At 44.0% G+C, this 27,255-nt stretch overlaps 1 protein-coding gene across 3 annotated transcripts in view; it reads right to left on the reverse strand.

The window, feature by feature from the left end:
• LOC308127666 (E3 ubiquitin-protein ligase Midline-1-like) overlaps positions 1-27,255 on the reverse strand; it is a 60,518-nt gene that overhangs the window by 20,572 nt on the left and 12,691 nt on the right. Inside the window, exons 1-2 of one of the 3 annotated variants that reach the window (XM_080492859.1) lie at positions 17,636-18,094; positions 2,640-3,433 (exon numbers count right to left, since the gene is read on the reverse strand). In XM_080492859.1, coding sequence (XP_080348985.1) covers positions 2,640-3,365 — 726 coding nt within the window. In that variant the 5' untranslated portion in view covers positions 3,366-3,433; positions 17,636-18,094. Of the gene's footprint in view, positions 1-2,627; positions 3,434-17,635; positions 18,095-27,255 lie in introns of those variants that run through there. The other 2 variants (XM_080492858.1, XM_080492860.1) reach the window with 2 other exon arrangements.

A 27,255-nucleotide genomic window follows, 5' to 3' on the forward strand; every position in this document is an offset into this window, starting at 1 on the left:
GATTCCAACGTGCCGGGCGAGACAGACTGCTCGCTCCACCGGTGTTTCTCACGCCATCTTCAACCCCTTCGTCAAGCAGGTGGCCACACGTCATCGCTTCAGAACTCAAGACTCGATGTGTAGATACTTGTTTATTACATATAACTGTCGATTCACCACTTTATTGATACATTTTACTTGAAAATGTTAGATGAAGCTAGTTTTAAATGTAATTTGGTTGCGCCGACGGTAATGTACAGTAGTACCCAAGCAACCCTTTAGAGAAACCCAGTGATAGATTTGTCTCATTTTGAATATTATTACAATATAGATGGTAACATAAGCATTAACAGTCAACGCCAGATCTTGTTGCATAAAGTCTCCATGGCCAGAACTTTCTCCTCCCAGCCCGATTCCTAGTTCTGACCTGGTTTTACAAGGTTGTTTTTTGTTTTTAACGTAGAGTTTGCATGTTCTCCATTTGTTTACATGGAGTTTACTTCATCTCAGGTGGACCGGACCAGGAAAATAGTGCCATAATGATCGCTGTACGTTTGTTTTCATTGGAGTTTTCCGATTCAAATATATTAAAAAGAAGAAAAAAAAGAAGTGTTTATTTGATTTTCATTTTCAATTTTTAATTAGTCTGGTCAGACTAATTTTTCTGTAGCTGTCATTTTCAGAAACAGAAAAATCAGTTTGTTTTAAATTTTTGGTTTATTTCTTCTTGACCGTCATAAAGAAAAATATCTTGATTTTCAATTTTAATTTAACATAAAAACCCATTTTTGGTTGTTTTTAAGACCAAAATTATTCAATTCAGATGTAAACTTGAACGTTGTTTTTCTTTGTGATGCAGCATACACACAATGAAAAGGTCTATAGTTTCACGGAAGACAAACAAGTTACTGTTGAAAATGACAAGATAAAGCCAATTTGAATGAAACTTTCTGGCGCAAAATACAATGAACCGTCCAAAAAAACACTCCAGTGATAGAAGTTTAGACATTTCTTCAGGCGTTAAAGTACATTCTTGCTTTGGTATGTTCTGTCATGCATGTTATAATGCACCCAGAAATAGCTTCGTACCAATCTGCTCTGTCAATTTATTAATATATTACTTTCATTTATGTTGCAGCTAATTATTAACTTGTATATTAACAGATGGATGCGTCGTCCTGCACGATCTCTCTCCGGGTGAATGGAGGAAGCGGAGGAGACGCGGTATCTTCATGATGCACTGACCTGTAGTCGCCCTCCTGCTAATTCCTGCTCCGCGCTCAGATCTGCTGAATCATGCGGGCATTGCAACGCCGCAGCGTGAAGGGACGGGATTGTCGGCAGAGGATCCGTGGGGCGGATTAAAAAATAGGCTACCTGAGGTTCTCATGCTTGTTTATTTCGTGGGGGAATGAAAATGCTGGTGGTTTCACTTTCTGGCATTATATCGCTACCACTAACGTTTCTTACAGGAGTTGCGCCACAGGCTTTTCATTCGGCTCCGAGCAAGACTTTGGATTTTCTCACTTATTGTTCAACGACAGTAGTTAAGTTAATAACTAGTGACTCGTGAAAAAGGAAAAAAACGGCGCTTGGAGCCACTGAAAAGGCAAATTTTCGGAAGCACTTCATCGCCATGGAAACAGGAAGTGCACAGCAGCAAGCCGTGGCCTGGCATGCGACGTAAAAGCGAAAACTTTTCTAAAACGATGTACTTTGACTTGAAATGTCACGTTAATGGAGCCTAAATGGGAAAAAGTCAGTAACTGGTTTAGTCGTGAAGTAAATAGTAGAAGTGAGTACATGAGGAAGTATTTAATTGGGTGAGTAGATCAGTAAGTCAACTTAATATGGTGTAACTTGGTGAGTAATGGCCAAGTAAATAAACCAATAAGTAAAAAAAAAGTCCCAGAGAGGAAATTCGTATGGAAAAAATAAAACTACATTTAAATTGAGTAGTAATTTGAGTGTTTTTCAATATAGCTAGAAGTATGTACATGATAATGAAATTAATTTAAGTACATAAACAGGCTGTTATTGTGGAGTACTTCAGTCAGTCTCATGAAGATATTCAGGACACACACACACACACACACACACAGACACACAGACACACAGACACACACACACACACACACACACACACACACACACACACACACACACACACACACACACACACACACACACACACACACTATGCAGCCATTACCAGCGCCCCATCCAATAGCCATGCTCAATTAGGCCCACCTCCGCCCAGTAGGCAGTTGGCGCTCATTAACCTGCAGCCTCATGGAGGACGCCGCGCCTCGTCACTAATGGCCCTCCCCATATTCACTGCCTCCACTCCGCGGCGCAGTAATTATGCTAATTGCTTAATTATTCGGGGGAGATGATAAGTCAGCGCGAGACGAGACGATCTTGATAATGGAGTGAGATACCTGGTAAGCATAATAGGAAATTTCATACTTCAGAACGGAGTGAAATTAAAGTTTAGAATTCATTATATGTGTAAGATAAAAAAAAAAAAAAAAAAAAGTGAGGAGGGTGGAAAGCCTTATCTTTTTATTTAAATTTGCTTAATCTTTCCCAAAATAGCAGCAGGGCTTTTGATAATTGTTTATGTGAGGAGGGAGTGTGAGACCAACCTTAATGCTTACCCTGAGTTTTTCATAGCGGTCGCTCAGCGCTGCCACCTGGTGGTCCCTGTGCCTCCCAACCAGCTTGCACAGCGAGCAGATGAGCTGATCGTCCGTCACACAGTACATGTTGACCTTCTCCTCCTCGTGCTCCAGGCACTGGAGCCCCCTGAGGTGGGAGTCGGGCATGGGCTCGATGAGCCGGTGGCCGGTGAACGGCTTCTTGTTGGGGTGCGTCGCCCGGAGGCACTCCTCGCAGTACGACACCTCGCACGTCACGCACGTCTTCACGGCGTCCTGCGGCGGGTCCTGCTCGCAGAACTGACACTGCACGGGCTCCGGGGGCGTTCCCGGACTGGACATGGCGGCGCTGATGGGGACCAGCGCCAAGCGGTTGCTCCCTTCTTCCCCGGGAGAGTTGGGCCCGCTGTGCGGGGCAGGCGGAGGCAGCGGCAGGGGCAGCCCGGCCGACGACGACGCCCGTTGAACTCGGTCGATTATGTTCTGCAAGGTCACGTTTCTCTTGAGTCCCTCTAGTCCGCGCTCTGGACTCAGGGAAATGACATATCGACAGGTGGGGCACTGGAAGGCGCCGATGCTCTGAACGGATTCGTTGGTGGTGCAGTGCGAGACGAGGATGCGGTGGGCGCAGCCGAAGCAGAGGCTGTGGGCGCAAGGGAGCAGCAGCGGGTCTTCAAAGAGCTCCAGGCAGATTGGGCAGGTCAGCTCTGACTCCAGAGTGTCCATCCTGCTCAGAGGAGGCCAGGCGGGACCGGGCGCAGTGTCAGCGAAATCCAGGAGAGCCGCTCAGCTGTCTGGAGGCCAGGGACAGAGAGATAGACGGATGGAAGGGTGCAGGTAGAGGAAGAGGGTGGGGGTAGGGCGAGAGAGGAGGAGGAAGCACAGGGATGTGGGATTAAATGGTGTGAAACAGCTTACTTCTCGCCGCTTTCTTGGGAGGGCCGATATCTCAACGTGGCAGAAGCAACGGGTGGACCTGAAGAATGGCGGGGAGGTGAACGCTGTCCCGAGTGTGTGACAGACCGAGAACGAGGGAAGACCGATAGCTTCAGACCAGACTACACATCTTACACATCTGATTGTGTGCGTTCACTTTATAGTGCTTAAAGCCAATGCTTGTTTTTTTTTTTTGCCTGTCCCTTAAAAACCCATAAAGTTACCCGGGGCGCCATAGAAAGAGAACAACTCAAACTGACTTGAAGTCTTTCTTCTTAATCATTTATTGCAACGTTGGGTTTTTTTCTAAGCACAAGTGAGATTTACAACCGTTTTCCGTTACAATATTACGACGACAGCGTTGGGCGGAGTCATCATCCAGTTCTCAAACCTGAAGGCCTTTAGGCAACAAACCTGTCAGAGGAAGTTCCCGGCTTTAAAACTCACTGTGGCAGAGAATGTAGAAACCTTGAAAAGTCACCATAATTATCTGGGAAACAACTGGTTCCCTGCACAAGTGAACCAAAAGAGTAAAGATCAGACCGGAAGACTGTTATTTGATTTTTGAGGATTCTGTCCTCGCACGCCCAGCTCTCAGAGACGCTGTCCTGACCCACTTCGGGCCCCCTTTCGGGACCCTCGCCGTCTCCGGCGGCGACACTTTTGAGTTTCGACTGAGCTCGGATTAAGCAGCCTCTCCAATTCATCAAGCGGGAGTTTGTCAGGAGTCTGTTCAGACCGCATCGCCACGAGTCGGCAGAGTGACTCCACACTAATCACTTACTGTAATGAACCCCTCTCGTTTCTTTACAGTGCGCTCTAATTTATAGCGCCACGCTGCCAAGCACTTTGGCAATCAGAGCTGGTTTCCTTTTTTTTTTTTCTTCTTTTTTCTTTTTTCTTTTCTCACTGCAAGGCAAAAAAAAAAAAAGGTTGATTGGAATGCAAACTGTATAGTTTGCCATTAAATGGGCACTGGAGGACTCATTTTGGAGTTTCGCTGAGTTTGATACTGATGGAATGTACTTATTCGGCGTTGGCGCGCGGCAGCTGCAGTCCTCAGCTGTCAGCCGGCAATTAGAACATGCGTCCGTTTTCTTTCCCCCTGAAGGGAAGCTGGCTGGAGATTTCCGTCCGCACCATTTTTCAGTGAATGCTCTCGACTTAGGACCGAATCAACACCGCAATAAATAAGCTTGTGTGGGGGGGGGGGGGGGGGGGGGGGGTAATCCATTCATCCAATCATTTATCTTCCATCCCAGATGAATCAGAAATGTCAAATTTTTCAAGTCAGCCCCGGCCAAAACAGCACAATTCTTCAACAGTACTCCATTCCAAATATGTTGATAGATAACCCACATATACTAGAAAACGAGTATATGGCCGTGATAAAAGTAAGTAAATCAATAAGGTTCACGTTCCCTCCCCTCGCATTGAGAACCGATCCGTTCCGTTCGCCGTTTTTTGCAGGTATCCGATAATTTTTTTTAAAAAATGCGACTTCTATCGGAACGTGATCGAACTCGATGGGTTCGGGTTCCCGGACCGCGGAAGACACTATTGACAGACATACATATGGATGGCACGCCGGTCAGCACCGGGGTTGCCAGATGTGACTGACTGTTTCCAGCCCAAACAAGGTAAAAACCTACACACCTCAAGAAAAACAAGCGCCGATTCTAGAAATCATGTTAAAACCCTAAAACTATTGTAAAGAACAGGCCATACACACGCAAATGCACAAAATAAACAAAGGTAAAAGGTAAGAGAGTTTGGTGATATCTGGCAACGCTGGTCAGCGTACAGATTCATTTTCAAGCGGTTGTTCAAGAGGTCTGGTGTGGAAAAATAAAGTCAGAATTGGATATGAGTCAAAACATCTGAATTGGGTGGCATTTCCCTGCAGTGTGAACAGGGACAAGTACTATTTAGAAATAGAATCAACCAGTCATGCATCTCTATGTGATCAGAAGGAGGGACATGCAAACCCTCGCCTATAAAAACCTCTCCGTCAGTCAGAAAGTTTGCTCCAGAACCCCGATAAACCCAACCACCTCGCCTCCCCGCGGCATTTTCCAGCTGCTCTGCTTCAAAACTCATAACAACAGGCCCTTTCAATCAGCTTTTCAAAGTTACCTCTGAGGCCTTGTTTATCTCCCAACATCGCCGGGGGGCTGTTAATGAAACAACTGATGGTAACTTTGACGTTTTTTCAACTACAGAAAGACAGAAAGCATAAAAAAAAAAAAAAAAAAAACTTTAAAGATTAGATTCAATCTGCACCAAGCCTCCAGGGGAGAAAGAACAACTACAAAGGATTAGAACCAACTGTTAAAAGGACATTTAGAGTGAAACAATGCACCCGGAATTAGCAGGGATGATCATAACTGTTATGCAAATGAGGGTGATAAGCAGTTAAGAAGTCATTAGTTGTGAAATCATATGTTTTCCAAATCAAACGCCTGTTTTATTTATTTATTTATTTTTTCTCAAGTGAAAGCAAGCAGTGCACTCTCATCTCCGCGCCGTGGCATTTTCTTTCAGCAGATGTCACTGTTTACCGAGATTAAGGCTCGTGTGCACCGAGCGGACTGCTGCACCCAGAATATCCCCTCTATTCATCCGCCCTGCCATCTTTATGCATGGCTTCCTCTTCTATCCTCCAGGGGGAGGGAAAAAAAAACAAAACAAAAAAACAACAACAACACGCGAGTGCTGCAGATAAACTCTTAGCGCTCGAGCTCGCTGCACCATTCGGTGGTGAGCGTGATATCTGGGGTCAGCAGTGATTGAGCTGCAGGATCGATCGTGTACAAGCCGGGGGCAGTGAAGCACGTAACAGGAGGGTGAGAGAAGCTTGAATGCATTACACACTCGCATCTACATACACATCAGTGCACACATCGGCTCCGCCAGGCCCCGACTCCCCTCTCTGAGATGTTTATACCACCAGATGTTTAGTCCCCCGATGACTGACGCTTGTTGACATTTCCACTGAAACCTGGAGATTCGTCAAGAATCGACTACGTTCTGTTCTTTTTTGATAACATTTGGTGGGTTTCCTCTTGGTGCCGCTGTACAAGCTTAGTCGTCACTTTTTTTTTGTTTGTTTTTGCATGTCATCTCATTTAATCCACAAAACATTTGACAGCATCCAAAATAACCTCCATGACACACGGGGCCGCATGACGACACGCATGCACACGCCGCCCACACGTCATGTGGAACGCGCTCGCCCAAATTGAACCCATGCCTGATTAACCATGTGCAAGAAATCCTTCACCACTTGGGGGATTTTGTTTGCTTCTCTGACTCACAAGGAACAAAAATATGTGACTATGGACAAACAAAATACAAAATTAATCCTTAAAGGTACAATATATTTGATTTATGTTCTGTCAATAATTTTAATTACAAAAACAATTAAAGAAATAATCATTAAAATATGTTAGTGTAATTATTACTATTATTACTATTATTATTATTATTATTTGTAGATATGTTTTCATTTATAAAATGTTTTGTTGGGTTACAATAAACCCATAAATAAATAAATAAATAAATAAATAAATAAATAAATAAATATGTATATAAAAATTTAATAAATAAATAAATGATGTGCTAGTAGTGGGTGGTCTGCTTTGTCCTGTTTGAAATTATTTTCAAAATTAACTTTATTAAGCAGAACCCCGAAAAGTTGGCCAAAAAGAGTAATTCAAGTCAATATTCACACCGTGCTGAGGACTTCTGCAGCACCACAGCTTCTTGTTTTGCTGCCCTCCTCTGGGGAAACATAGATTAATACAGCTTTGGAAAAAAAAGAGCTTGATCATGCATTGACTAATGGAGCTGGGGTATTTTTTTAAAGCCAGGTGCACTAATAAAGTGGATCAGCCTGGCTTTATTAAGTAGCGACACTGTGTGCTGGCAGGAAGTGAGCAGTTGTTTCTTAATGGGCAACCTCAGTTAAACCGCAGCTGATTTAACAGGGCAATAACCAGCCACTCTTTTCTAATTTTCTGGTATTTAAAGACTTTTTTACTGCGTGTCGCCTGGAACGGTTCCACACTCGTCCTCTCAGCTCATCATCTAAATGTACCTGCTCAACCCAGGCAGAAATGTGCTGCATTTAATGGGGGAGAGTGTCGCTGGAAAAAGTCTCGGGACATTTTTGTGCCCATCCTGTCGCCGCAGACAGCTGTCAGCCGAGTCACATAAACAGCAGGGAAGTGTCTCACACAGGAAGTAGACGGAGGGATAGTTAGACAGTGATGGAGCTGTGAGAGGAACCGGAAGATTAAAAAAAAAAAAAAAAAAAAAAATCCAGTTCATCCTGACAGAGATAAACACACTCAAGCGTAAACATATTGACGTGGGTCCAAATGTGCAGGTGAGAGGAGGTGAAGTGCCTCTGAGCACTCTATAGGTGACAGTTGTTGAACCACCAACTGATGGGAGCAGACAACAGTAAGGAGGCACATTCACTCCACTCGATGCAACTTGTTTATTTTTTTTCTCCCCCCCCCACCACCACTTTTGTGACACGGCTGCCACTGTGTGTGAGACAGGAGACGTCAGTACCGGTAGTCCTCAGTGGGGGGCGATGCAAAGCTGAATGAGCGGTGGAGCAACCCCGCACAGTCTCCATGCAGCTGCTTCTGCAGCAACCTGCTCACTGTGAAAATAATACGAATTCTCCAGTCTCATCTGCAATGGCGACAACACAACTCTCATCACTTCTTCAAAACGAGATGAAAAAAGTGATTTTCTTTTTTTAAATGAAGCAGGAGAGATGTAAAGAAAAAACTTACCACATTTAAACATTTTTTTTAAATTGAGTTGAATTTGTTTATTTTAATGAAAATAAATGGATTTCAGTGAATGGATTTTCAAAAAAGACTGACTTAAGTATTTTTAAATTACTAAAATAAGTATTTTTTGTTCAAAAAAAGAGACGGAATTAAGAATTTCTTTAAATTGAGTGATTAAGTATTTTTTAAAGAAAAAACTGAATTAAATATTTTCTCAATCAGACACAGTTAAGTAGTTTGGTTTAATTTGTATTAGTATTTTAAAGTAAATTAAGATTAACTGAACAAAAATGGGGAATTTAATCTCAGTAAATACAATCTGCTGCTTTTACAACCATCCAGACAAGAAAATATCATCCCAGTAAGATATAAAACAAAAATTTGAAAATTATTAACCAATTAAATGACGCTGCTTTCCCAACCATACAGAACAAATATTCGCACATATAATATAAAAGAAAATGAATTATCAAGGGTGGGCAACCAACTATTTATAGATTTTTAAATTTTTTTTGGAAATCACCACAATATAAAATGTGAGAAGATGATTCTGCCCGTTTCAAAGCCAACTAATAAAGCCCCTCAACACATTAAACCTCCTCCTTCCTGTTTATCGGTGCGCCCTGCTCCCCTCCCATTGCGTCGCCCCTGAATCTTTCATTAACTTTGGGTCCAGGTTGCAGCTTTCTCCTCCACTCATAGTTTAAGCTGCTAAAATTTTCATAGATGCTCTTTCGGTACATTTTCTAAAAACCGATTCGAGCTCGTCGTGGGCACAAACAGGACTAGAGGGAGTGTGGTTTTCCCTCTCTGTCGTTTTAATGGGAAAAGAATGTGAGTGGGTTTTACATAATATATGGAGGTGCTCACTGTGCTGACAATAACGGTAATTCTCTCCTGGTTTTAATCACAAAAGTTGCTTCTTTTTCTGAACTTCGTCTTCCTCTTCGGGTGGATTTTATTACTCTTATTAGATTTGCTGGAGAATTAATTATTCAGGCGCGCCATAAACCGGCAGTTGAGCAGAGAGGAGATCCCACTGTCTCCTCACTTGTGGTAAACGACACGAAATCGCAAAAAAAAAAAAAAAAAGAAAAAGATATATATATATATTTATATAAAGGGGGGTAGGGGGCAGGGGCGTCTGTTTTGGTGGTCTGACGTGAGCGACTGTGGCAGTTCATGAAGCCAGAACTGAGAAGTAGGTCATCCCCATTGACCTGGCTCACATAATCAGCATACACTCTGTGTGTGTGTGAGTGTGCGCGCGCGCGTGTGTGTGTGTGTGTGTATCAGTGTGTGTGTGTGTGTGGCACTTTATGATTGTGCTGCTGTTCCAATTCTCTCTTAACTTGCGGGAGGCGGAAAATAGCCAGCGAAGGAGGGCATCTGAAGTAAAACATGATGATATCTGCCTGTCAGCTTGACTAAAAGTCACATTTGAAGGCCTTAAAGTAAAAAAATAAATAAATAAAAAAAGAAATCATTCCTCGTGATAAAGGTAAACGTAGGAGCAAGTCAAAAAGGCGACTTTCCACACAAAGCAAGAAAAACTGCTAAATTATTTAAATGTTTTTTCTTTGTTTTTTTTATTGTGAATTCCGCATTAAATTATTAACATATTTGCACACGCCGAAGCAGATCTTTCATTTGTCTTCCAGTTTCATGAGCATTTAAACCCTTTAACGCAGGGGCGGCGGGGGGACAAACATGAACTCCAAAAGCGAGACGCTCCAATCTGGCTGCAAAACAACCAAGAAAATTGACAAAAATGTCAAAGAAAACTTTTTTGATTTTTGAAGACATATGTGATCTTCATGAAGTTTTTTTTGGACATTTCACTTTATTTCACGCCAGAAAGCGTCATTGAAATTGGCTTTATGTCGAGATTGTAGTCATTTTCAATACTAAATGTTAAACTTTTGCGAAAAATATTGATATTGTCATCACTTATATTTCGTACCACAACAAATCCAAAGGTTATTATGGCAGCATTTCACTACTCAAGATAAAATTGGACTGTATGTGACATCTGAACTAAAATGTGTTGGACTCTTCTGCTCTGACACCTTGTTGACTGCCATCGAAGAGTATATTTCCAAAAAAAAAAAACCTGTGATGCTTATAGGATTTCCAAGGGGAAAAAACCCATAATCTGCTTTCATAGCGGATCGCGGACGGCAGATTAAGCCTTGACCTTACGTGGGGCATGCTGGGTTTTTAGGGTCGTGAGTGTCGCGTCAAGGTCGGGAGTGAATTTCAACCCGCAAATTGATTCTGACAAGTCGGGATTTGCTCCTGCTGCCTTGCACAAAGAGTGCCCTGTACAGAAGCCTGCGTGATAAATCTGAGGGAAAGAAATTACTATTTATATAGTCCACGACCTTGCTTGCAGGTGTTGGTGCCATACGTCCGGTCAGGACGGTGGGCGATAACGTGGCGAGACGAGCAATGAAAGGCTTTGATCTTTAGACCTCAAACTCAAAGGAGAATTTTTAAATCTCTCTCATCTCTCTCCACTACCAGGCTTCATTTTGTCTGGCTTTTGAGCAAGTTAACAACAACAACAAAAACTGTTACCACACACACACACACATACACATCAAGTCTTTGTCTGATTCTAAAAGCCCTGCCATGCTAATCCCTAATCCGCTTCCTAGCACGGCGGCTGTGACCAATCACGGCCTTTAATGTTCCGACGCGGTCAGTTACGCTTAAAGGGATTGGCTGGTCATCGTCTGGTCTGCCTGGGTTATTACTGAATATGATGAAGGGTGACACTTCAGATTGGGGCTTGTGTGTGTGTGTGTGTGTGTGTGTGTGTGTGTGTGTGTGTGTGTGTGTGTGTGTGTGTGTGTGTGTGTGTGTGTGTGTGTGTGTGTGTGTGTGTGTGGGGCGGGGGGGGGGGGGTGACCCAGATTGCGTCTGTGTGTGAAACAAGATGTGATGTTTGGGGATGAAGATTAAAGGAGACTGGCGCAAGTCTGGTGCTGTCGAGGGCGTACTCCATTGAGTGGGGGGGTTCCTCTCCGCTTGGGTGATGAGGGCAAAGGGTGAACTCGCACCTTGGGGACAAAGCAAATCGGGATGGAAAAGAAGTCTTAAAACACATTTCCTGTGTCTGACAGGGACACATGACATGCAAGGAGTGATACAAGATGCCACCAGTTGCATCAAGTCCGTATTAGAAAATAAAAGCAGAACGAATCTCCAGGGAGTTCAATGCTTTTTCCTCTGCAACAATCATACACAAACTAATTGACCCGACTTCCTTTAGAAATGAAATGGAAAACGTCAAAAGAGAACCCCATGAACCTGGATTTGCCCTGCAGCTGGAGTCAATTTTATAGATTTTAATTAACGACAAACTCAGTTGCCGGGGAAAAAAAAGAAATCAATGGATTCTGGTTGTTTTGGCTTCAAATTTGTGCATAACATGCTAAAATGAGCTTTGACAGATATAAATAACACAATGAAAACTGATTATTAAATAGAGGTTTGCATTTCCAGAAGTAAAAACAAGTGTGAATGTTGAAGGTTGAATAAAGCTAATCTCCTTTGATCTATGTGTCTCCAGTGCTGAGATCCTCGCAGTTCAAAGGAGATCAGCTTTTGTTGCCATAGACATGCTAAGTTTAAAGATTTTCTCCCGCTTTGATCTACTTTGATCTCCAAGAGGTGCCTTTCCCATCCGCTTTGTATGGTACGTTTTTTTTAAGTTTTTTAAAATTTGTTCAGAAACGGTTAACAACATAAAAAGCACACAGTATAGCAGTCATCTCATGAACAAGCTGCGCTTTTTGATATTTGAACCATTCAAATTGGTTAAAGATTGCAGCAGATATAGCACATATAGCCAGCATAATAATAATAAAGATTTGGATCACTAATGTGTAACTGACTTCAGCATTCCCACAAATATGGCTAAACTCTGTATGCTTTGCTCAAAATGTGTAATGTATGGCGGTTTCTCAGTGGACCAATGTAATAACTAATAGTTTCTGCAAAATTATTTAGTTTACCACAGAAAACATTCAAACATCTGGTTAAACAGATATGAGGATTATCAGTGGATATTGCTCCTACCTCACAATGACAAAATCCCCAGGTTTTTTTTTTTTTTTTTTTGTTAAGTTTGTATTTTCTCCCAATGCATGTGTGGATTTGCCCTGGATTTGTGAGTCTACATTGCTGACAAAGGATAAAATTTATGCCCGGTTGATCTAATTTTTAAAGTGACAACGCATCCTTTTTATTTCAAAACAGTTTTGTGTTTACACGGCCATTTTTTAAAGATGTCTGTTTACAAAGAAACAGTTAGTATGCCAGGCCACGACTTGGCACCGTTGTTTTTGTAACGAAACCACACAAACAGAGAATGACACGCCACGTCAGTGGCTCCGAGCACCGTTGTCGTGCAACTGAACCCTTAAAACGCTATTCGGCAGCTATGCTCTGGCGCATGGCACCACGAGAGGAAGAACTTCCTCCTCTTCCCAAGATGGGCATGTGTGGGCGGAGCCAGTCCAGCTCACACACACACACACAGCAGATTCTGAATGCAGCTCATATGATCCAATATTCAAATGGAAGAAACTCAGGGAAAAGCTGAATTTGGGGCAATAAACTTTGAGTACAATGTTTTTAGACCAATAAGACCATGTGAAAGTGTTGAAAAGCTGAATAATATGACCCCTTTAATATATATGTTTATTTTTTAACATTACTGGAGGGTACAAGTTCACGTGTCTCACTAAGTAAGGGGGTTTGACCTCACGTCCCACTCATAATAACAATAATTCAGGCCCAAATCTGCCCTCAAACTTGTGAAAACATGAACCTCATTTAACCTTTCAACAATAACACCCTTTCAAAGTGTCATAACAAGCAAAGCTGAAACGGCAAAGTCACCTCTCTTCCACATTTCCTTAAAAAGATTTCACACACTTGAGGAAACCATCCTGCACTCACTCACAGCAGAGCAAACATGAAGGAGAAACCTCAGGAATGTCATCAGGGATGAAAGAACTTGCTGAACCTTCACGTGTTTCCCTTTGCAGACACCAAAATATATATGCTTATAGGATTTCCCCCCTATGGCGGAGATGAAAGTGATTAAAAGGCGGGTTATTCCCCCGAAGTGCTGGAATTATCATTGCATACTTTGATTGGGTAATGAAATGCTTTTTCCAACTTAAAAGCAAGATAACGCTTCTTTCATAAGTGTTGAGAAGGTTATTTCCAAAATATGAACTCTCTTTAACCCCGTGGTGTCCCGCTCCGGCGAGCACCTTTTTGCCATAACATCAAACATATGGACGGATCCGCAATATGCTAACAATTATACTCGAGCTTAGGACCCTTGAGGAGTTTGGACGGCGGCGAGACCTGGAGTCATCTGTGTTTACACCAAATCGGAAGGGTGGGATGTCAGGAAGAGTGAGGATCTGTAACGTTCAGGGATATTCCAGAGCGGTGCGGTCAGACGTTTTGAACATCTGCCGATCTGCGGCGGATCGAGAGGAGCCCTTGATGCGTGTCAGATGACCGCGACGTCTCCGCAGACTCACTGTCTGAATGGGAAGAGAGAAAAAAACGGAAGCGTCTGACGGTTGGGAAAGGATGTTTATCCGGCAGCACGATCAGCGATGTGAAGAATTCCAGCAATAACAATTGGAAACGGTATTTATTGTGAAGCGCCGATTTTCACGCCTCAAATCTGAATCGGATAGTTGCAGATTAAAACCATTTTAAGGGACTTTATGTCCACCGTAGTTAGCGTGCCAGTCCATGAGTCGGCGCTATTGGTTGTTTTTGTAAATTTCAAAAAACAACACACACGCGGAGAACAATACACTCTGTAAACATTAACCGTCATTGTTATTCTTGTCAAACAACTCGCGCGTCTGCAGAAGAACTATTTCCAGTTGCCATGGTAACGCATGAGCATCAATGTTTCAGAAAGAATGCCATTTCCTCTGTCTCCATGGAGACAGAGTTCTCAAAAAGTTGAGTTTCCCCTTCGTCTGCAAAACGTTATTTTCCTGTGTTTACACAGAGTCAGAGCGTTTTGAAAAACTTGCGCTTTCCTATATTTCAACAGAGTTGGAGCGTTTTCAAAAAGTTGCGTTTTCCTCTGTTGACACAGAGTCCGAGTGTTTTGAAAAACATGCGCTGTCGGCGCATTTGAACGGAATCGTGAGTGTTTTGAAAAACTTGTGTTTTCCCCTGTTTACTCATCATCGGAGCGTTTTGAAAAACGTGGGCTTTCCTATATTTCAACAGAGACACAGTTGGAGTTCTACCTTTCGAGTCACTGGGTACTTTTCAGTGTTCAACCAAAACTTTTTTTAAAACATGAACGGGGTCCAAGTCCCCCTTCATAATAGATAGATTTGGAGTAGATGGTCTATTTCTGACTGTCGAGTAAAAGAGTAAAAGTGTCATGTTTCAGCATCAGAAGCTTCTCAGGCAAGCGAGGTGTTACTGAAACATGGGAGACGACGTCCAATCATCCCCTTCTGTTGGTTTTTGCAACTTCATCCCAAGTCTTCAGGCCTTTTCGGCGAACTGACCGAAGGTGTGGCTGTGTGATAGTGTGCCTGTTATTTTCCAGAATCTTATCTGGGATGAGCTTCAGCACCCTGCAATCAATCCTCCATCTTCTCTATAACCTTTACCCGAATTATCGTGGTAGGGCGTTGATGTAATCAGAAGGGGTAAATTGTGTGTTTTGGAGTCTTTTCTTTGGAGAATTACTCTGAATGGAAAAGTGGACGACGGAGACGGTGACGTACTCATCGTCCGAATGTTAAAACAATCGAGGCGATCCCCCTCGGCGGTCCGCTGCGGAGGCTTCTAACAAGTCCGAGGGGCCACTTATCCCGTCCGCAGGGCTTCACCCGCTGCCAAGTTCCACTGAAGCGCTTGTGCTCATTGTCACTGTTTCTGAGGTTTCCATGGCAACGACGCTCTCTCTCTATCTGATTTGAAGCACACACCGGGGCGGACGGAATGATCTGATCCGGAGTGGGAAAGAAAATGTGCTCCAGTTTGGGCCTTTTCAAGGATGTTTACACAGCAATTAGCCGTTTCCTCCCTTGAGCGTCTCCAGAGAGGAAGATTAACCAATTAAAAGAGCGATAAGAGCATTGTGAGTTACACCGACACGCTGGTGAGATAACGGTGAGCCGCAGAAGTTTGTCGTCATTTCACGTTCCCACAGTCGGTGTGAAGGTGGCTGCAGAGGAGGAGGAGGAGGAGGAGGAGGAGGAGGAGGAGGAAGGATCTGAAGGCTAAGATGCTTTTCTCAAGCTGACAACGTCTCGCCAAAACATGTCAGGAGGAAACAGGAAGAACGACACAGCAACAATACTATTGTTGCTATATTGGTCCACATCGTGACAAACGGCAAAACCGCAGCTTCAGACGAGGGCCTTTGTTTGTTTCTCCTTCTGCTGGATCTGTCGGGGCGAACGTGGGGATTTGGAAAATGTGCAAACTTCTGATCAACTTTTGGCTGGAACTTTGTCAACGGCAACTTGCGCTCGAAACGGATCAAATGGGCGGATTTCTTTCGTCGACCCCAGTCTCCATATTGCGATTTAAAACAGACTTCTACCTCGACACTTTAAAGAAAAACGAAAGTCAGAACATTTCTATGCTCCATTTTAATTTATATAATTAAGCGATTGACTGTTATAACAAAAGAAAATCCCCCAAAAAACAGGCAAAATATCCGATTTTATGAAATATCGTGACACTTTGAGACACTATTTGTGGTTTTCGTGGTTCATAGGCTTTTAACTTCATAGTGACATTGAAACACGGCTTCTCTATATACAGGTAGACAGTGAAGAAATGTTGATATTTAGGGTTCAAATTAGAAAGAAAGTTGTGCTTCATGAGGTTCCATGGGAAAATCGTGTATAATAATGAGTTAATACTGTGAGTTCACAGCAGTTGCGGGGGATTTGGAAGCTTTAATTTCTGCCAAATAGATTAAATGTTCATTGTCTGGTCTGATAAAGTGGCTTTAGTCACGGTTGGAGAGAGATCAATTTTATCCCCACCTGCATCGTTAAAATAATTAATAAGGGAAGGAAATGTGGACCGGCGGGGCATTATACGCTCTCTCATTTCCTCCAGCGGTAAATCGCACCCGGAAAATATCAAAATAATGCACTTTCCTCCAGCTAAAGTAACATTTCAAAACTTCATTGATAGTCAAATCTCAAGTCTCCCACTGGGTCTGAACCTGGATACTCCCTGATCCGTACGAGCCCGGGGGCAGGTGAGAGGGATCAGTAGCACTGAGCCCATGCTGGCCAGCTGTCTCACACACACACACACGCTTCAGCACACACACACACACACACACACACACACATGCACTGACACGTACTGGCCACGCATCAGCACACAGGAGTGGTGAGAAATCAAATAACCTGACCTCTGGGAGGCTCCGAACAACACGGGGAGGAAAAAGGTCGAATCCACTCAGAACAGCAGCGTAACGCCGACACGTCGCGCCGTAAAGACATAATATTCTCTTGTAGAAACTCAATAAAGACACACAGACGTGCAGGGGGGTGGGAGGGGGGGAGGGGGGTGGGGGGGGTGGGGGGTGGGGGGGGGCGTAAAGGCCAAACAATTCGGGAGCTTTTAAAGTCACACAATTGCACATATTTTTACACATCCCTCCAGGCTCTGTCTCATGTATTTATGTGTCTTGGGCTGCAAGGCAAGCACCAAAACACACACACACACACACACACACACACACACACACACGGTGGCTCTATGAAAGTGGGTCACAAAAAAACACACTTACACGCGATGCAACCTCACCCACGCACACACACACACACACACACACACACACACACACACACACACACACACACACACACACACGAGTGCAGTTTAAAGTGCCATTCTACGCAGCAAAGTGCACACCAACTCCTCAAATCCAGCAACTGGTTCCGAAGTTTCTCGGCCCCCGCACTCCGACACAGTCGGCGCCAAGAGGCTGGCTTGGCTGAGTCGTCGCAGCCTCCCGCTCTATCATTATCATTCCAGGACTGCTGGCAGCCTCCACTCCTGGCTTCCCCGCTGAGAATACAGTCCGAGAGAGATGGAGGGCGAAAGCATGCGGGAATTCCCCCCCAGAGGACCCTGGGACTGAAGTGGAACACAAACTCTGAGGCAGGAATAAAAAAAAGCCCCCCCCCCTCCTCCCCAGCTTACCTTCCACATGATTAAAATCCCATCGTCCACAAACAAAGTGAAAAAAATAAAAAATAAAAAAAAAGATATAAAGAGAAGGTGAGGGGAGAGAGTGGCGCCTATCTCTCGCTCTCGCTCTCTCTCGCTCTTCTCGGTGGGATGCAGGGGCGAAGGAGGCGGCGAGCGGCGAAGGATGTGGACACTATAGCTGTGTCATCACCTCTCATGACATGTTTCCTCCCCTGCCTGTGTAAGCCTTTCCATCCTGACCCGGCACAGAGAGAGAGAGAGAGAGAGAGAGAGAGAGAGAGAGAGAGAGAGAGAGAGAGAGAGAGAGAGAGAGAGAGAGAGAGGAGAGAGAGAAGGAGAGAGAGAGAGAGAGAGGGAGAGAGAGAAAGAGAGATGGGACAAACTAGTGCACCGCCCACCTTCTCTGTTCCCCCTCCTCCTCCACCCTGCCCTCCCCGTTTCCCTGTATTCAAATGTGGCAGTGGGCTGCCCGGACTCTGAAGCCGGCCAATCACCGGAGCCAGTGGGCGGAGCCAGTCCTGAGTCGCTCAGACAGACGCTCTGTGATTAAGCGCTCATCATCCTTGCATGCAAACCCGTGTGCAGATGCGTGTGCGTACAAACTTCTGAAAGCCGGCCTTGAAAGTCATTCATGTCTCTTCAGCCACTTCAAAAAAACTGGCTTTGAGTTTCCAGTGGATGGATCTGCGTAGTAGACATTTAGTTTTTCTTTGCCAAAACATAAAGATATATTCTGGTTTTGTGTTTTACTGATACTTCCAACCCCATATTTCTCATTTTAAAAACAGTATTGTTATGTTATGTTACATCATCACTGATAGGATGTATACCCTTATAGGCGATTAACTACCGGATATTAATTTCTGTGATGTACACATAAAGGTCATTTTAAGATATGTATTGTGTACTTATGTACTTTTTGTTTTCCGAAAATAATTTCTTCCTCTGATTTGGCCCAGAAAGTTACATTTTAAAGTGATAAATCAGGAAAAATGACATTTCTGTCAGTCTGATTCTGGTGGTATTCATTTTTTTTTATATACTTTAAAAAGTCTCTCGGTGATATTGTCCAGATTGACATAGCTTGGATGAACGCGCAGTAAATTGTTGCAACAGTAATAACCAAATTCACGCTTGATTTCTGCTTCTAAAGTGGTTAAAATGATCTATAACCTTTGGTATTTCCACCAATCAAACCTGACAAAATACGTCAGCTCTCATCCCGACATTGTATTAGTTACTGTATTCCTTGATGACATCACTACAACTCCTTCCATCCGTACACATTCTATACCACTCATACAACTTCAGGGTCATGGGGATGCTGGATCAAATCCCAGGGCAAAGGCAGGGTTCACCCTGGACGCGTCCTCCTGACTGATTATAGCTCTATAATTCCATTTCTAGATTCATACATCTGTACCGAAATAAAAATCAATCTGGATTGACAATGCAAACCGCTTCACTCTGACGCTACAACGTTCATTCCTATTTTTTGTGTGTTTCCTATCAGTTTATAGAGGATATGACGATGACAAGGTATAGACGCTCTCCTGCATATTAACTTTCGTCCGTCTCGACATTAGCATCCGTGACACGTCCTCAGCAGAAACTCGCCCCCTGTAATTTTTTAATGTCTCCCCGATGTCTTGCTCTCCCTCCCCCCTCCCACCTTGAAACCTCAGCTGTTTTGGCTGCTCCTCATAAAAAAAATAAAAAAAAACACCCTCCCTCTCGTTCTTTTTCTATTTTTTTTTTTTCTTCTAATGCAGCCCACAAGGAAAGCAGCTTAAATTAATCTGGAAGATGCGAGCGAGAGCCACAACGAGGCGCGCCGTCCCGCAATCTTTAATCAAAAAGAAAATCTATAGCGTTCCTTCGCCGCGCGCGCGGGAACTCTTACCTGTCTGAGCCGATGCGAGAAAACGAAGAAGCAGAAGTTTTAAACGGCTCAAATCCATTTGAAACGGAAACTTGAGGTCGGGCTGCCTGTCGGGACGTCTAACATTCCCCTGACAATCCGGGAAGTTCCGCATCTGCGAACATCGTGTCTTTTGGTTGGTGTCCAAACGTATTTCTTGGATTGTTGAGTTTGAGAGTGGCGTTTTGGACCGATCTCACTTCACATGTTTCGAATAAACTCGTTTGTTTGGGCACATTCCCTTAGACTTCTATTAGATTAAATGTTTCAAGAGAGATCCTTTAAGGTCAATCCCACTGGTTTTACCTTTTCCTTAAATTTGAAAGGAACCACGTTCCTCCCATTCCTACGTTGTGGTCAGTTATTTTGGGCTCTTTTTTTGTGTTTAATGTGCGTTTGTGGCGTTTGGACGGGGATCAGTCGAGGTGAGGCTACCGCCGAAGAATGCTCTTCGGGGGGAGGACAAGGAAAGAGTTTCCATCTCGGGTCAGCTCTCGGCAAAAAAAAAAACACGAGCTTTCTAAATACTCCGTCCCAGACGGTCCAGTGGGAACATGAAATGCTTCGTCATCACCGGAGGAAAATGGACACTCGTGGTTAAAGCGCGGAGAAACCTCGAGGTCAGGCCTGAAAATTCATGTTGTGAGCCGTTTCAATACCCCGAGATCAGCTCCCTGTTGACGTAGGTCCTTTCAAAGCTGGCCAGTTAAATCTTTTTATAGCTCCAAACCATGAATAGATGAAATTTAACGAAATTTTCAAAAAGCATGTTTTTTGATTTAGAAAGGCTTTAGACTGACAGACAACAGAAATTTGACAAAAAAAAAAAAAAAAAAACTCGGCACCTCGGCGTGAGCTTTCAAATCATGGCTATTCAGTCTCCCTTTGAAGTTCCAAATGAAAAGGAGTAGTTTTCAAAAGACGATCAGTTGAAATGTCAGAAGGCAAAGTTTCCATGAAAAGATCCAGACAGGGATGCTTGTGGTTACTGAACAGGAAGTGGTGCGACTGCAACTTGTTGCAGTTTTCTGCGTCGATGCTGCACTTCCTGTGTGACTGGACGCAGATTTCTCTTATCATCTGAAAGGTGGATTAAAAAAAAACAACAAAAAAAACTGCAGAGTCATTGTACAGGCAGGTCTTTCTATTTTTTTTTTTTCCGCTGGATGTTATCCAACATCTCTCTTTAGGATTAAAGTGCACAGACACAAGGACTCTCCATTCATCCGCTCGCTTCTCCAACTAAACCGAAGCTTTGTCAAGTGTCCCACTGCCTCGACGCAAAGTTTTTCACCTTGAGCTATATGTTCCCGGTATTCTGATCTTGGCTTCCAATCACATCGGGCAAATAGCAGCACTGCGGGGAAAAAAATGAATTCCAGGCTCATATTAGCTTTAAATGCCAGGCAAAGTGGAAAAGAAAGCAAAACGTATATGGAAACTGCTTGAACAACGTTTTCTATCCGAGCTGAAAGGACTGCGTTTTGACCCGTTCACAAAGGCATCAGATTGGTTCAATACACGTTTTCATTCCAGTCAAGGGCTGAGGCTAAGATTTAACAAAAAATAAATAAAGTAAAGCAGAAATCAGCATCTGCTTTACATTTGCTCCTACTTTCTTCGGGGGGGGGGGTAGAATAGCAGTGTCGACCCTGCGCTTGCCTTCCCGTTTGAACCTTCCCATGACAACGCTCTCAATTTAAACTCTCTTTTGCTCCGGGTTTAAGGAGGTCTCGCTTTAAACCAGGAGGAATGAGTGGAATGCGGCAGAGCCTGTCTCCTCGCAGGGATAAAGGACAACGGGGGTATGACCAAGACCTTTGCAAGAGGGCAGCGGCGCTGTGGGTAGCCCGGGTTTTGATGGGATTTTCAGGCTCTACATGACAAACGTGTGCCAATAAATGCCAGACGTGAAATGTTGTTGTTTTTTTGAGGTGATATGAGTTAAATGGGCACCTAAATGTACCTAGTTTGCATCATTTCATATAGGAAATCAAAGAGTCCAGCTCGGCAAAACGTCTTATCCTGCAGAGGCATCTTTATGACCTTGATGTAAATGTAAACACACCCCCCCCCCCCCCCCCCCCCCCCCCCCCCGTCACTGATTACTATCTTCAGCCGTCATTTATATTACATGACTTAGGAGACTCAGAAGAAGCAACGGAGACATTCCGTATCACTACTCTTCTTCTGAGGCACATCTTGCCTTAGTCGTCAGAAACTCAGGAATCTTGTGACCTTTTTCCTTTTTTTCTTCTTGCAGTATCCTTTGGAGCCATTTTGGAAAATGCCAAACACATTTCCCCTCAGGTTGACCCCTGGCCTTTCTAAGCTCGAGTTCACATGCGGTCAAGGGAAAGGACTGGTTTCAATCAGCTGAGGAAAGGGGGGAAGGGAAGGGGGGGGGGGGGTGCAGCTGGTACCAGCCAAGCAACAGAGCAGGAGGCATTGCCACACTTAAGGATCTAAAGGGATGTAAAGGAGAAAAAGAAGTTGCCGCTTTCAGTGTTTCAGAATATTTTTCCTTTGGTAAAGACGATAGAGAGCCGAGGAGCACTTGTCAAGTTCCCCCATGCGAATAGGCTGATTTAATCAGCGAGAAACTAATACAGAGAAAAGCCGTAAAAACAGATTTTGAGAGGGAAGCCAAGGGGGGGGGGGGGGGGGGGGGGGGGTGTGTCAGATTAAGAGATAATGGCAGGCGGAGGGGGGTGGGGGAATGCAGGAAAAAAAAAAAAGCATGTCGTAAACACTCAATGAAGTTGCAGGAATATAGATATTTTGAGGAATTTGAAAAGCGGTGGCTTTTCCATGCGGAGTTCCTGTAACATAATAGACAAGGTACTCTCATCCCACAATAAGAAACACGCGTTTGCCCTAATGACCATAAATTAGGTAGAAGAATGGGAGGTGGGGGGTTGTTAGCTCTGTGTTGCACTTCTGCCTTTTGCCGGTGTCGGCTCCGATACGGCCTAACTCGAATAAAGCAACCGTGAAAGACAGACAGTTTTGACAAAACGATACCCTTTGAAGCCAAGAATAGCTCCGTGAGCCAGTGCTGATCCATTATCGCTGACACTCACACACTCAAGTCACACATTTGCAGAGCTTGTTGGTGTGCAGTCGTTTCTTGACACACGAGAATAAACTGAGATTCTGAGGAAAAGAAAAAAGCGATATTAACCCCGGCGGCTTCAAACGTCATCCTGACTCACTGATTCCGAGGTCAATCAATGGAAATTTTGATTTGTTGCCGTTTGTGTGTCCCCATTAGCAAGCGTGAGTCAAGTGAGGTCGACGTGCCCAATAATAACCTCGGAATCGACCGCGGTCGTTTTATCCGCAACATCTTTGCACCTTCGGGCTTCTTCCCACCATCCTATTACGGAGTAATGAAAAACAGGGTCCGGGAGAAAAGAAAGAAAATGTGGTGACTGTTAGATTTACATTTCCAGCACAAGCTAAAAAGGAATTCCAGTGGACATTATGCATGTACACAAAGATGTGGCTCTCCTTCGCTGGATCTGACACGTTCACTGCGAGCGACGCCTCAAGGACGTTCTCTGTCCATCAGAGTAAATCGACTTTGCAGCAGCATCCAGGCTAATGTAAATATGCCCACAGAGACAAAACAGAACTAGGGATTAACATACATGCACGCACACGAGACACGCATACTAGATCGTGTCAGGCAGCATCATCATTAGCTGTCAGCTTGGCCCAATGCATCCTCAAACTGTCACCGAACAAGGAGTCGAGTCCTCGCCGTCAACCTGAAGCAACACCAGCTGGGACACCGTGACAACGTGGCACCATCTCTCCCGCCATCCAGAAACAAAACAGACCCGCAGTTGTGAAATCACACGGAGAAGACATGCTGGCGTTAGCACAAGTTAGACAAGTGGCAAAGACTGACAAAGACAAACAAACGCGGACGTTTACCCAAAGTCAAAGTGGCCGTCTGCTGACGTACGTTGGGAAAAACGGTCTTGTGGTTTCCAGTAAAGGCATATTTTGGTTGTTTTTCTAACTTGGGCCTCGGTGAGAAGAATTAAAAAATTCGCCCGACAAAACAAGCCTAATGCACTCGAAAAAAATTCAAAAACTTGGCACATACATCCGACCCAGTCAAAAAAAAAATTCATATTTTGGGGGAAACACACATGTGGGTGTAACACCCTAAGACATATACAAAAAAGTCTTACACACACCAAAATCTCAACAGGAGGTCAGCTTTTTGGAAAAATATGGCAGATTTTAAACAATTCTGGCCAGAATTTACACGTTATGCATAATCGGAATACTAGATGGTTTGCATTTCCAGAAGAAAATGCAAGCGTGAATGCTGAAGCTGAACTGTAATAAGTGAATTCCTTTGATCCCCTTGCTTTGCTCTCCTTTGATGTGATTTGATCTAAAGGTCTCCCCAGATCTCCTTTGATCCCAGAGTCTCCATGGCAACAGACGCTGATCTCCTTGATCACACCGCATAACAGTCATCTCATGAACTGCCACTTGGGTTTTGATATTTGAACAGTTTGAATCAGTTAAAGATTGCAGGGGATATAGCACAGCGTTAAATAATAATAATAAAGATTTGAATCAATAATGTGACTGCCTTCAGCATTCATACAATTAGCCAATACGCAAGATGAGCTGTACATGGGTTATTTTAGAATGGTAACAACACACCACTCGGTAAGTGTGATTGGTATCGTATGCACCCAAAGCGTATTTACAAATTCAAGCATTTCTCTAGCTCACTGAAAGGTTCCAAGTGCAAAAGCCCTTTAACAAGGTCAGCAAAGCTGGAATAAATATGTGACCACACTCTCTCATGCACTGACGCATTTAAAAATGGGACTGAGCCATTTGCTGCTGACTCATATGGGGCTTTGGCACCCAGCACTTTTTCCAACAGTAAACTTACACAGAAAGGAACAAGACAACTCTCTTTTGTATCATCGGCACCGATTGGAGTTTGTTATCACGGCGATGTGACCCTCGATGTGTCTAATAGAGGGACAACACACTGATTGTATGTAACAGGTCACTGCCTGTCATGCATCACTTGATGAGCATGAACTGCCTCGCAGGCGGTCACTGGCGCACAGTCTCTCCGTTCGCTAATGTCCGTCTATTTCAGGCACCGCAATATTATCTATTAAAATTCTCACACACACGTACAATCTGTTGCCTTGTATCGGGTGAAGTAAGGGTGCGACGAGGCATAATGAAAAGTCCTCGTCCTTTCAGGCCGGAGCAAAAGCAAATCCAATTTGAGTTTTGTGGCAGGGGAGGACGATTATGTCATCTGCTTATTTTCCCGTGGAACCCATCCGAAAACGCTTTGTGAAATCTAGATTTCTCATTAGCTACTCAATTAGCGCCTGCTCATACCTCGCCACAATGCTTTGTTTGTCTTTTGCGCTTTGTCATCCGCTCCTGGAGGTCTGTTTTCCTCACGCAGTCGTCACTCTGCAAGGCCATAAACAAGCCTTGACTCACCAAGCGTGTTGGCTGACGATCAAGTGTCGCAGGAAAAAGCTGCGGGGCTTTAACTTTGGCGAGAGTGTAAAGTAGCTCAAGGAGGCCACATCTGACAGCATATGAGATGTCAAATATGAGATGTTTTGACATATTAGGTCTTTTTGACATGATGAAGACAGAATTTGCATCTCCAAAAGTCTCTTTTAATACCCAGTTATGTTATTGACATTTTGCCACTAAACCACTCGGTTTAGTGGCATTTCTGCTCTGTCATGTTTTGACTCATTATTGGCATCTTTGTTATTTCGTTGATACTTTTATGTACAAGTTTAACTGGCATTCGCAAGAACATTTTGACAAACATAGTTACCTAATGCATGCTGCTTCAAATGTTGTTTGAGCGACTTAATTGGTACATAGTCCCTAATGAATAATGGTAGAGGCGTATTTGGCTCATGGGCCAGCAGATTTCTGACGGTTCAACGGCATTTTAACGTAACCTCACACTTGGCCAATATTAGAGCTAGAGAATTAATGCTAATTCTGACATTAAGGTCACCGATGTATCGGCTGATAAAAAAGTTTTATTGCTGGGTTGACATGTTGTCGTAAAAACATCGATTGGTAATGACTTGCGTCAATGTGTCACATCAAAGATGACGAATGGGAACCCTATTGAGTTGTTTCACAAACTAACTAACCCACCACTGAGGTGAACCGCTCGACTTTTCACCCCTTTTAACATGAAAAGGAGTTAGATCGCCCTCTACTGGATACGTAACCCAAGGACATCCAAATGTTCCCTATGTTTTATTTGCGTCGGTCGGTCAACTTTTGGCTGATTACCGAATATCCTCTACCTGACCTATCCATCGTTCTTCTTTATAGCGAGAGGGTCTTTATAGATCCAAAGCCGAAGGGGTTTGACGTCAGCTGGAGTGAAAACTACCTCCAACAGGTGCCTGAAGAAGCTAATAGGTGAACGGAAGGTTACATCAAATATCACGCAGCTGCGACCTTTCCGTTCCTGCGCCGATGATCCATTCAGTCGAGTATGAAACTCCTCCAACCAGGGCATTGGTTCCCACTGCGGGCACACAGGTTCATAATATTGCTGAAGTCACCGAAAGAAAATAATAATAATATTAAGAAAAATATATAAAAAAAGAAGTGCATCTCTGCCCCTTGTAGTCCTAAAAGGAGGTCGTTGGGAAATTGAGGAGCAGGTTGTTATTTGAAAGTCACAGGCTGCCTTGGATGAGCCGTCCCGCTGTGGAAAGAATTGACTTTTTCCCAGGTGTGCTGAAAGACGGCGTGAAGCATGAATAAGTTATAAGTGAAAGTCAGGCTCTTCGACCTCCTCCCCCCCCCCCCCCCCCCCCCCCCCCCCCCCACCTGCTCCGGTCCCTGCAGTGTAGTGTGTATGTGTGTGTGTGTGTGTGTGTGTGTGTGTGTGTGTGTGTGTGTGTGTGTGTGTGTGTGTGTGTGTGTGTGTGTGTGTGTAACGGTTAATGCACTTTAGTCCACCTGACAGTGAGGAAATATTCTGATTTATGGGCCTGCCATCACCTGCCACGGGGAAGGCGCCCACGTACACACGAGTTAGGGACATCTCACTTTGTTCACTTTGCTTCTTATATATTCTGTGGCCCATAAAGAGAGTCGGCGCGGCCAGGTGGGCATGCAGATCGAGATGAAAATGGAGGGCAAAGTCAGCGAGGGGAATGGAAAAAAGCCGGGACTTTAATCAGAGAGCATGCATTTTGCATGAGGGCGGGAAGGGGTGCTTTGTGCAGTGCGCTGGCAGGGTGACCACAGTGGATGACAGCAATTCATTTTAAATAGAACAAATGATGGTTGATTATTAAAAAAAAAAAAACTGTGGGAGGCGGGATTTTATAAAAACCTGAATTTATGGATTTTCGTAGGTTTTGAAATTAATGCCGTCGCGGATATACCATCCAGTGGATTTATAGCCCGATATGATGGAGGTTTAATTCCGATGATATGGTTATTGCTTAACAGAGTGAAAACCGGTCAAAGTTGACCGTGTGCATCGTGTGTGTGATGTTTCCATCTGAGCCCTCCGAGAAAGCATGAGATGTGAATGCCACGAGAGGAATTACTTGACTTCCTGTGCAAATAGGTGGAAACAAATAAGTACAGATGTGCATGTAGGCACAGGAAACTGACTCAAAAC

The sequence above is a fragment of the Lipophrys pholis genome, assembly GCF_963383615.2.
Source record: "Lipophrys pholis genome assembly, chromosome: 23".
In the NCBI taxonomy this organism is placed as follows: domain Eukaryota; kingdom Metazoa; phylum Chordata; class Actinopteri; order Blenniiformes; family Blenniidae; genus Lipophrys; species Lipophrys pholis.